The sequence below is a fragment of the Peromyscus californicus genome, unplaced genomic scaffold, assembly GCF_007827085.1.
Source record: "Peromyscus californicus insignis strain IS unplaced genomic scaffold, ASM782708v3 Scaffold_5__1_contigs__length_169319896, whole genome shotgun sequence".
NCBI lineage: Eukaryota > Metazoa > Chordata > Mammalia > Rodentia > Cricetidae > Peromyscus > Peromyscus californicus.
Genome location: NW_026294573.1, coordinates 147,187,381 through 147,199,569, shown reverse-complemented (window position 1 = coordinate 147,199,569; position 12,189 = coordinate 147,187,381). Strand labels below are relative to the sequence as shown.

The following is a 12,189-nucleotide window of genomic DNA, read 5'->3' as shown; positions in this document are numbered from 1 at the left end:
GACTTTAGTGCTGATTTCGTTTAGAGAAAGTGACTCAGTAGGAAAATGTCCTAGGATTACTGAAAATAGGAACAGGAAAAAGACAGACCATCAAAAGGTATCAAAATAATGGGTGATTTGTAAGTGACTCACTAAGGTGTGGAGACTCCCAAGTGTTTCCATAAACACCTGTGCTGCCTGGCCCTCCAGCTTACTGAGGGAGTCACTTAAATAGTCCTCTGACCACATGCCTAGTGTGGGTTAATTGTAGCTTTATTCTGATCCTTGCTGCCAAGCTGGATTTAACTCCTACATGTGTGCTCGATACATGTGAAAAACAACTGAAGCCCCACCCCGGATGGACCTCAGTGTGTGGAAGGCTGAGGTAGGAAGTTCTCAAGTTCAAGGTCAGCCAGGGTGATTTATTGAAGTGCTGTGTCCAAACACCAACAAAACCAAGACAAAGAACCCTTCCTTCTAGGTCGGGCGGTAAGGGTGCTGAGAGAAGTTGCTTCCTGTTAACTGATCTGAGGTGCTTCTGAATGTATGGCAAGCAAGCAGCTTCTCAGCTGGTAGATGGATTCCTGGATGAGCTAGCTGACGGGACATGCACAGCCATCTTTCTCTAGTGCCATAACAAATTCTTTGCGCTGTCTGCAGACAAGTTTTGAGGGTACAGAGGAAGTCAGAGTTGCCTGCCAGTCAGTCTGATCTCCAAATGAAGCTCAGGCCTCGTCTGTCGCCACGCAGCTTGCCTTGTGTCGATGAGGCAACATGAAGTTGTGTTTCCTTCACAGCAGCAAGATGGAACTCATTGACGACAACACAGTGGTGAGGGCTCGAGGTTTGCCCTGGCAGTCTTCGGATCAAGACATCGCGCGGTTCTTCAAAGGACTCAATATCGCCAAGTTGGTTTTCTTTGTTTTGCTCGACTCCGAAGGAGTCCAGGGTTTTCTGTCCTTTCTCCTCGCTGTTTTCCCCACCTGCCATCTGCTCTCTTTCTTTCAAAGGGGAGGCGCAGCACTTTGTCTGAATGCTCAGGGGCGGAGGAATGGAGAGGCACTGGTCAGGTTTGTAAGTGAGGAGCACAGAGACCTAGCGCTGCAGAGGCACAAGCATCACATGGGCACCCGGTACATCGAGGTAGGTGTCACAGCCCGCCACCTCGACCTCTCCACTTGACTGCAGTCAGCATGTGATGGCTGGTTTAGAAGTGATTTTAACATCTCTTTATTTTCTTAGGTTTACAAAGCAACAGGGGAGGATTTTCTTAAAATTGCTGGAGGTAAGTTGCTTTTGCGTAGTCCTGAAGTTTTGTGCACACACTAAGAGAAGATTCCTGTGACTATAAATGCTTCTTTCCTAGTAAAACATGGGGCTTGGTTTATAAATAGGGAGAAGAAACTTCCAATACTGCCGGTGAATTTAATGTACTGTAACATTTGCCCTAAGGCCTGAGCCAATCTACTATGGTTAAGTAGCCATTAAGAATGAGACCATATAAAGGTGAAAGGTCATATTCAGTTACGTATAAAGAGAAAGAGTAGTTCTTGAGAAAAATGTGTCCGAACTGTTGGAAACAGTCACCTGCAGTACCTGAGGCTATTACAAATCTATTTCTAGATTTTCTCTAAATTATTGAATTTACCAGTGCTCAGGACCATGGTAGTTTCTTGTATTTGGGGGGATAATTTTATGGATTTGGTTCTTTATCTCTTTCCACCTTTTTGTGGGCTGTGAGGTCATCAGGTCCCAGTCTAGTGTTTTCAGACATGGTATTCACAGAAATAAGAATGGAGGAATAAAGACATTTTAAATGTTTTAGGTTTCAAAATTTCTTATTAGAACATTCACATATTTAGCATATTTTGTTGATATTAATCCCAAAATAGCATCTCTAGTTTTTGAGTAAGTTGTAACTTTAAAACCTAAGTTGCAGTCAGGCCGTGGTGGTGCACGCCTTCAATCCCAGCACTCAGGAGGCAGAGCCAGGCGGATCTCTGTGAGTTCGAGGCCAGCCTGGTCTACAGAGTGAGATCCAGGACAGGCACCAAAACTACATAGAGAAACCCTGTCTTGAAAAAACAAACAAACAAACAAACAAACAAATCTAAGATGCACAAAATAGTGCCTTTTTTTAAGATTTGAGTTTTTAATTTTGTGTGTATGAGTGTCTTTCCTGCATGTGTGAACCATGCTTTTTTTTAAGATTTGAGTTTTTATTTTGTGTGTGTGAGTGTCTTTCCTGCATGTGTGTACCGTGCTTGTGCTTGATGTCTGAGGAGGCCAGAGAGTATTGGAGCCCCTGGAACTGGAGTTATAGAAAGCCACCCCATGGGTGCTGGGACCTGAACCCAGGTCCTCCGGAAGGGCAGACAGTGTTCTTTAACAACTGAGCCATCAATCCAGCCCTTTTGGATTTTTCAGATGGTTTTAGTTCATAGCCCAGGCTGTCCTGGAACTTGTTATGTAGATCAAGCTAGCCTCAAACTCCAGGCATTCTTCTTCCTCCCTAAGCCTTGCGGTGTTTGTATTAGAAGCATGAGCCGCATTGCCTGGCTGATTTTTTTTTTTTTTAAGGTAATTTTTAGACATCTACTTTGTAAGCTTCTATTGTTTGGTTCATGTGGGTTTAAAACTTACTTTCTTTTAATACATTCTAAACAGCACATGTTCAATTTCTTTAATGTTAATTGTATGCAATATTCTACATACAATGGTTTTGTTTGGTTGGTTGGTTTTGGTTTTTGGTTTTGGAGACGGGGTTTCTCTGTGTAACAGAGCCCTGGCTGCCCTGGAGTTCGCTTTGTAGACCAGGATGGCCTCAAACGCCTGCCTCTGCCGCCATGTGCTGGGACTAACGGTGCGTCCCGTTGTGCCCCTGCCGGCTTCTATACCGTGTGTTTATTCATCCCTACCGAATTCCCGGAGCTTACTTTTCATTTTTAAGTATGTTGTGAAGTTTCATATGTTTGTGTGTACTATTCTTTAGGATGGGTCTCTGAAAGTAGGAGAGCTGAATCTGAGAACTGAATCCTTTTTAATAGACTTTTGACCAGCTGTCAGATTATGCTAGGGTGACTTTCATAAAATGCAGAATCTCACATAATAGAGCACTGGTGAATCTTTTCAGCTGTCAAACTTGTTTTCTACAAAAAGTGTTCTTTTCTTCCAACTTTCTACTTTCTTTTCTTTTCTGCTATTTTCTTTGGCTAAATCCTAAGACTTCAGAGTGGAACGCTTTACTTTTTACTCAGTTTCTGAACTTCCACAGCAGTATTTGAGATTAACTGGGAGTAGCTGATGTGTTTGGAGTGGCTAGGTTCTTCCTGTGCCCTAGACTCTGACGGCAAGCACATTGCAGACTGGGACAGCGAGTTAACTGGATTTCATTGTCTGGGCATGGTGTGATAAGCATTGTCTGTTGAAGAAAGTGGTGTTGGTGGGAGTCTGCAGATGTGCCTGTCGGTGCCTGCCCCATGCAGGGGTATACAAATGCTATGGTAAATATTAGAACTGTGCATGTGTTTTCGTTATTCTCTATAAAAGTTTCTTAATTAAAGGTAATGAAGAAATTATAGACACAATGTGCTTTATTAACCGAGCTCATTCTCATAGTTTATGAAGTTGTTCATTTAGCAGATGTGGGAACTAAGACATAGATGTTAAGCTTGAATAAAGTCTGTTCTAGTAGACAGGATAGCTTAGAGGAGACCTAGGTATTCTGGATCTAGGATTTGTGCCTTTTGTTGAACGTTGAACTCATTAGGAAAAAACTAGCACTGAACTTGATCCCGACCGAGGACCTGTCTGTAAGTACCATGATGGTTTTACTGCCTGTGAGAAGAATGGGTAGACACTCCGATTTGGCTGGCCAGCTTCCTAAGTTAAGAGGGGCACTTTAGAAAAGTCTCTGGGAAGAGTTTCAAATTCGCAGGAAGGGAATTCTGAGTCCTAGGATATTATTGTTAAGAATCCAGTGGTAAGCTGAGTTTGAGGCCAGCCTATTTTACAGAGTGAGTTCCAGGACAGGCACCAAAACTACACAGAGAAACCCTGTCTTGAAAAACCAAAAAAAAAAAAAAAAAAAAAAAAATCCACTGGTGGCGTGGATCTTCACTATAGATTCAGAACATTGCCAGAAGGGCCTTGGATGTGGCTCGGTAGTAGAGCGCATGCCTGATAGGGTAAGGTGCTGGGTTTGATTCCCTGCAACATAAGCATGCTGTTGGGAGTTTTATCATTTATCCAATTTTGTTATATAGATATCTTAACTCTCTCCTTGTGTTTTCTAATACTCATTTTCTCTAGGGACGTCCAATGAGGTAGCCCAGTTCCTCTCCAAGGAAAATCAAGTCATTGTCCGCATGCGGGGACTGCCTTTCACAGCTACAGCGGAAGAGGTGGTAGCCTTCTTCGGACAGCATTGCCCCATCACTGGAGGAAAGGAAGGCATCCTCTTCGTCACCTATCCAGATGGCAGACCGACAGGAGATGCTTTTGTGCTCTTTGCTTGTGAGGAATATGCTCAGAACGCCCTGCGGAAGCATAAGGACTTGCTGGGTAAAAGATACATCGAGCTCTTCAGGAGCACGGCGGCAGAAGTTCAGCAGGTCGGTGTCATGGGGTCTCCTGGGACCTTTGCATTAAATTTTTATTTTATTAAGTTGAAGTATGCATTCATATATTAAGTAAGTTCCTAAATAGAAATTACATAGACACAAGAAAGAAATTAATAAAAAAATATTTAAAAACTGGCATGGTGGTACCTGAGGCCATTTTTGAGTTTAGAGTTGGACTGTGAAGATAATACTAAGGGAACACTATGTGAAATGTACTTAGTGAAATGAAGTTGAAGAATAAAATGACCACAAAAGTCCACATCTAGCAGTATGCTTAGATTTTTAAATACATTAGCCCAGATAGACACTGCCTAACAAGTACATAGTATTATATGGAGTGTGTGCTTTTATTGTAAAGACGGGGTCTCATTATGTAGCCCTGGTTGACCTAAAACTCACTCTATACAGCAGACCAGCCTTAAATTAATGGACAGCCGTCTTGTATCTGCATCCTGAGGGCTGGGATTGCAGGCCTGTACTACCATGTATTTGATAGAAGTGGACATCACATTTTCCCAGAAGAAATGCATGAGCCCTTCATCAGGGCTTCTCAAACTTCTTTGCACTTACATATCCCCCAAGGATCCTGAGAACCAGTGATATTTTGTGGTAGTTGTGTAGTAGAGCCATGAGTATGCCCCAGCATATCCCTACCCCTCGAGGATTCGACTTATGGTCTCCTCCATGCTCAAGTGTGCGCCACAGCTGTGTCTCACTAGATCCTGGATTTAACAGGATTCCTGGTGACACTGGTGGTGCTTTATAGGACACATAGGAGCAGCAAGACTGAAGTCACTTGTGTTTTGTCTTGTATATAGGTGCTGAACCGATTCTCCTCAACGCCTCTGATTCCACTTCCAACCCCTCCCATTATCCCAGTACTACCTCAGCAATTTGTGCCCCCCACAAATGTAAGAGACTGTATACGTCTGCGAGGTCTTCCCTATGCTGCCACAGTAGAGGACATTCTGGACTTCCTGGGGGAGTTTTCCACAGATATTCGTACGCATGGGGTTCACATGGTATTGAATCACCAGGTAAGGAAGTTGATTATTGAAAAATGTGTTTGCCCATTCTTTCTGGTGGTCAAGGTTCCCCCTCTAGGAAGAGTACAATAAATAGTCCAAAGTTTTACATTGTCTTTAAGAAAAGATTTGGCTGTACGTATAAGAAACCTTTAGGATATACTCCAAAAACTAGCCTGCTATTAGTGTGATAGTTGAAATTCAGCTCTGTTTCCTTCATTGCAGAAAGCTGTCCCATTATCAGCAGTATATTATGAGTGTATGCAGCGTTTTCCTGTTGTAGCTACTGAACTTGCAACTCGTCTGTTTTGATGTGAGAGTAGTCACAGTCCAAATGTAAGCAAAGAGCTTACATACCCACGTTCTGAAGTGCTTCATATCCACAGACGGTACACAGGACTTACTTCAGATTCTTTTTAGATATGTGTTAGACATCCATTTACGTTCAGGTGAATGAGGACCTGGAGAGTTGCACTCCGTAGCCATGTGTGGATATTAGTCTCAGCTGCATCAAAGAATAGTTGCAAAGCTTTTCTATAAAAGGCTGACTGAATTCTTTCCATATGCCCGATGTATTTACTTCCTTGCTTGGTGCTACTTCAGGTTTGGTGAAACAGAATTAATCCTCTTAGGTATTTTGTGCTGTCTTAAGCAGGACAACATTCCAAATACTCAGGCCATGTAGCACTAGTTTAAAACTCAGGAACTCTGTTAAAAGCAAAGAATTTAACTTTGGAAAACAGTCGTTTTCTCAGAGTGTTCATGGATTGACTACAGACCTGGAGTGGAAATACTAATTTTTTCTGACTGCTAGCTTCCCACTTCCCACTTGGAGTTTGTTCACTTTTGTAACTACCTTCCACTTCTCGGCACAGGTAGTCCAAGCTCCTGAGCCCATGCACAGTCTACACCACGTGTGTTCATCTAACACTTGAATCTGTGTGAGCCACACCCTTTTCATCTGACCACTCCGAGCACGCTTCACTGTTAGGAAGCCTTTGAAATAGAACTCCCCACTCTTCAGCAGCACTAGGGAGTTACTCCTTTCAAGTCACTGTTTCTAATAACCTCGGGCCCATTACCCTTTGATTAACAACAGTAGATAGGGTTGCCTCTCCTTTGACCTCCGTGACCTGGGAGAAAATGCTCCTCTGATGATGACCAAGCTCTTATCTGCCTGGAAAATGTTGGTTTCTATCATGGACTGGTGTGTTGCTAATTTCCCTGGTATGGTGACTATTATGGTAACTTGCATGGTAATCATTTGTGAAACGGTATAATATTATAAATGTTCCCTAGAAGACTTGGAGAACTAACTTTAAAAATAGTCCTATAAACTGGTTCATTTTTCCTCTCCAATGTTGTTCATGTAAAGATATTACCAAGGTGTTCTACTTGTATGCAACACAGACTTAGGGGCTTGCTTTTCCAGAGGGGAAGTTTAGCTAACAAAAGCTGCCCCTGAATACTTCTGTGAGCAGTTGGGAGAGAGTGGGAGCATGTGGGAGAGAATAGCTTCTCGGAATGGCAGATAGCATCTGGATGCTTAGCGTCATACCTTGCAACTCCCTGTTACTTACCCTTAAGATGCATTCCAACCTAATCTTCCAGGGGTGAGCGACAAGCTAAAAGGATGTAGCAGGTCAGAGAGGAACCAACAGAGAGCCAGAGGACAACACAGGCTTATTTAGTTTCCTGAAGGAGGATATATTACTAGCTTTTCTCATCAAATGGTATTTAATCGGATTTTTCAGGAGAGGAAAAAAATCCAATTTATAATCCTATATTTTGAAACTACAGTCACAACGAGACCTTTTAAAGTACTGTAAATTTGATACTAACTTAATAGGAACCAAAAGGGATCACTTTCAGCCATGATCTCTCAGAACTTTTTCTTCAAGATTTTGTGGGCCATTCTGGTGATTAGGGAATGAAATCCAAATCAGATTTCAGTGGATCACACTGTCACCCAGATTTTGTGGCTAAACATGTCTTATACTACGGGTGATTGTCACCTTGCATGCTTTGTAGGCGACCATTTATTTCCTTGTTGAAGGAGACAGTCTCCTTTTGTTTCTCTTCTTCCTCATACACTCAGGGACGCCCGTCAGGAGATGCCTTTATCCAGATGAAGTCTGCAGACAGAGCGTTCATGGCTGCACAGAAGTATCATAAAAAAACCATGAAGGACAGATACGTTGAAGTCTTTCAGTGTTCAGCTGAGGAGATGAACTTTGTGTTAATGGGGGGCACTTTAAATCGAAATGGCTTATCCCCACCGCCATGTAAGTTACCATGTAAGTTTTTCTTGGGTCTTGGCGCTCTTCTACGCTGTGTGCTGGTAGGTGCTTAAGCTGCTTTCTGTGCCCTGGTTCTTTCTGAGGCAGGCGAGGTGGTTACAAAAGCCTTTCCCATCTGAAATCACTAGTATCTGGTAATCAGTTAAGACCTTGGTTGTGGACACCCATAATTAGAGATGCTACAGACACCTCCTTTCAAATTATATTCTTGCTTTTCCAGTGATAAGCATTGGGTTTCTGAGGCTTAGTGTGCTCCAGATAAGCACTGACTCTGGGAGGCAACCTGGCTATGTAGATAAATTAATACGCATTTAAAGGTAAAAGGTACATCTGGCTGGATCCTTTCCTTTCTGTCTTCGTTTATTTTTTACTCACTCATTGTTCTTCTACATGTTAAACTTTAAGAAGGGTGATTTGATGCCCATTTTGGATTCTTAACTGTTTTGAGCATCTACTGTGTCTTCAGAATGATAACCTGGAGAGCATTCCTGTTGCTCTCCAGGATATCTGGAATGAGCAAGTTAGTAAACTACGTTTATATATAAATGCGTAATTGACTTAGCCAATATTTGATTGGATCACAGGATCAGTGCTTAATTCCAAGCTGTGCTCTTGCTCATTGGCAACTGGGTGCAAGCGATCTGGAATCCTGTTTGAGAGGAATAAGCCCCGTAGTCTAGAAGCAAGTTCTAGTTAATGGCTAAGGAGCATTTGGAAACCTGATGTTAAAACATGAGCCTTTTTTGAAAAATGCAGTTTTAACATTTAAGTTCACATATATTTAAGTTCACATAACATGTTGGATATGTTTAAAGAACTTGGGATAGAGTTCAGAGATAACTGGAAAAGTACACTGGGTTGATCTGCTTGATTCTATTAAAATGGCAGTCTATTAGGCATTGAGTTATTTTGAGGCAAAGAGGGATCTATGTCAATTAACTTGTTTAATTAAGTATTGTTTGTAGAGTGTTTGGTGGGGCTTAATCCTTTTTTTTCCCCTTGGAATTCCTGAACTCTAATAATTTCATTTACCTGCTGCTTGCTGTTGGTGAATATCTAATAGTTTATTGCTCATGAGATACAAGGTTTTAGAAATTTATTACTAAGTGTAAAAAAAATACTTTAGGGTAATACTTGAATGTCTTCTGTCTGTAAATCACTGTTGATGTCAGTACCATTTAGCATAATATCCCTTAGTGACGATCCGTCAGATGTCATGAAGCAAATTTGCCCATTGTTTCTTGTGCAGTTTCTTGTAGAATCAAGTTTTGAGACTAGGCTGGCCTAGAGCTCAAAATGTAGTCATGTGACCCCGAAGCTCAGTGACTCCCCACCTCCTCCTCCTGGGTACTACTAGGACTGTAGGTCTCAGCCATGGTTCTCACCCAGCAAAGGAGAAATTTTAAATCTGTATTCATAAAAAATTATATTTCTGAAGACCTAGTCTTTACAAACAATTTTTTAAGAATATATTTCTGCAGCTGGGTGAATAATGGCATATACCTTTAGTCCCAGCACTCGGGAGGCAGAGGCAGGTGGATCTCTGTGAGTTCAAGGCCAGCCTGGGCTTCAGAGTGAGTTCATGAAAGGCTCAAAACTACACAGAGAAACCCTGTCTCAAAAAAAACCCAAAAATCAGAAGTTCAGTATGTATTTGTTTGTATTCTGCCCATCTGTGCCACAAACTTCAGGTGACTACTCATTATATCACAACCACAAGACTTAAAGAAATAGCCTGCTCTTTTATATACTCTCAAAGACTTAAAGCAATTTGCTGATGGGGCTGATACTTCCCATGGAAGATTTTCTTGATGAATTTAGAGAAATGTTGGTATAATCTTTTTTTTTTTTTTAAAGATCTATTTATTATGTATGCAGTGTTCTGCCTGCATGTATGCCTGCAAGCCAGAAGAGGGAACCAGATCTCATTACAGATGGTTGTGAGCCACCATGTAGTTGCTGGGAATTGAACTCGGGACCTCTAGAAGAGCAGCCAGTGCTCTTAACCTCTGAGCCATCTCTCCAGCCCCTGCTATAGTCTTAATATATTACAGTATGGCACTTTAACTCACTAAGAAGTCAGCTTAAGCTGGACAAGGTGGTGCACACCTTTGAGGCCAACAGGGAGGCACAGGCAGGTGAGAGTTCAAGACTCACCTGGTCTACATAGCTAGTCTCAGGGCAGCCAAATGTCAAAAAAAAAAAAAAAAGAAAAAGTCCATTTCACAGTCAACTTTATTTTTATACCCCATACATAGATACGCCTGGTTTCTCTTTTAGGAAAATAAGAAATAGCCGTACTTCCACTTGAGGAATGCCCAGATCTTCTCGTGTCTTGTCTGTTTTTATTTTACTTTTCTTTGTTTTGAAACAGAATATGTACCTTTTTTTTTCCTTTTTTGTGTTGTTGGAGATCAAACTCAAGGTCCTGATCACTCTAGACAAGTACACTACCACTGAGCTATAGGCCCAACACCTGTTAATGGCACGTAACATGTATGTACGTAATGAGTTTCTTGATGATTTTACAAGCAAGTTATGAGCACAGGCTACATAATTTTGTCATGCTTGAGATCTTGGGGGCTTTGTGTGTGTGATGGCTGAGGACTGAACCTAGAGCCTTCTCATGCTCCACCACTGAGCCACCTATGTGCCTGGTCCATTCTTCTCAGTTGACAGTGTCGGCATTCTGTAATCGTGAAGGCCTAACAACATAATTTAAAGGTTTTTCATTGCTTAACATTAGCAGAGTTTTTAATCACTGCCAAGTGTGATTGTACACATGTGAATCCCACCACTAGGGAGGCTGAATAAGTTATGAGTTCGAGGCTGTCCTGTGCTATATGATGAGACTGTCTCAAACATTCAAGGGCTGTTTATGTAGTGCAGTGGTTGCATGCTTACCTAACATGCACAAACCCCTGGGCTGGGCCCATGGCACTGTAATAGATAAGTATATACACACATACTTACTTAGATGTTGAACCAGAAATCCATGGTAATAACTGCCCACCATGCTCTTCATAATGAAAGAGAAACTACCAAGAACAAAGAAAACCAGAAGTTATCCTAGAGACTTGTGTGTGAAAGTTATTCCTTGGGAATCTGCTACTTACAGAATCTAATGGATCTCAGTGTGCTGCTTAAAGTCAGGGACCCCAGATTCTGTCAGCTTAGTTATCCATATTCCAGTCAGTGCATATGGTCTGTCTAGTGTATTCATGCTACTTGGAAAGCTAGTGATCATGACCAGCTCCAGTTTTAGGGAGTTTCAGATCAAAGAAAATGCAGGATAGCTAGAAGATACAGGAATTTCCTCTCCATCCTCCCATGGTGCTAGGGATTGAACCCAGGGCCTAACCCAGGCCAAGCATGCACTCCACTTAACTATACCCTCAGCCCCTAGATTTCATTTATTCAAAATTTGAGATACCTTTTGTACATGTGGGGTTTGGTTCGTTTGGTTTAGTTTGGTTTCATTGTTTTTTGTTTTTGTTTTTGTTTTTTTTTGAGTCACACTCTCGTGATGTAGCCCCGTTAGCTGGGTTGAAACGTGCTATGTAGAGGAGACTGGTCTCAGTCATGACGATAACCGCAGCCTCTGCCTCTTGAGTGTTGGCAGTATAGGTATGCACCACCAAGCCCAGCTAAGCCAGTTTTTTATCAGCTGGTTTGGGGAAAGCATTATATATCTATTTCCTCTGGGCTGTTGCCTACTTGGACTTTTTGTATACGTCTGAAGGTGTAGATGAGCTTCAAAGCCTGTGTTTTTGGATTGCTTTTGGATGAACATAATGTATCGTTTATCTAGTCCCTGGGAACGGTTCCTGAGACACATGTGCTTTGGCACAGTGCATGGTGCAGCATTTCAGCCTCATAGCCTTGATTTTGTGTCCTACTAAAGGGTAAAAAAATCCATAAAATCAGAAGGAAGTTGCTTGGGATGTAAAGAACTGTGATGGGTTTTTTTTTTTTTTCATTTAAAATACATAGCTGAGGGGCTGGAGAGATGGCTCAGAGGTTAAGAGCACTGACTGCTCTTCCAGAGGTCCTGAGTTCAATTCTCAGCAACTACATGGTGGCTCACAACCATCTGTAATGAGATCTGGTGCCCTCTTCTGACCTGCAGTCATACATGCAAGCAAAACACTGTATACATAATAAATAAATAAATCTTTAAAAAAATAAAAGAAAAGAAAATACGTAGCTGAGGTAGGGTGATGACTCAGTAGTTATGAGCATTTTCTGTTCTTGCAGAGGACC

At 41.9% G+C, this 12,189-nt stretch overlaps 1 protein-coding gene across 3 annotated transcripts in view; it reads left to right on the top strand.

Annotated features, from left to right (window-relative positions):
• Window positions 1–12,189, top strand: part of Esrp1 (epithelial splicing regulatory protein 1) — a 50,271-nt gene that overhangs the window by 22,393 nt on the left and 15,689 nt on the right. The window contains exons 7-12 of one of the 3 annotated variants that reach the window (XM_052717832.1): window positions 780–887; window positions 990–1,122; window positions 1,222–1,264; window positions 4,291–4,592; window positions 5,420–5,638; window positions 7,725–7,923. In XM_052717832.1, the coding sequence (XP_052573792.1) occupies window positions 780–887; window positions 990–1,122; window positions 1,222–1,264; window positions 4,291–4,592; window positions 5,420–5,638; window positions 7,725–7,923 (1,004 nt within the window). Of the gene's footprint in view, window positions 1–776; window positions 888–989; window positions 1,123–1,221; window positions 1,265–4,290; window positions 4,593–5,419; window positions 5,639–7,724; window positions 7,924–12,189 lie in introns of all 3 variants that reach the window. The other 2 variants (XM_052717833.1, XM_052717831.1) reach the window with 2 other exon arrangements.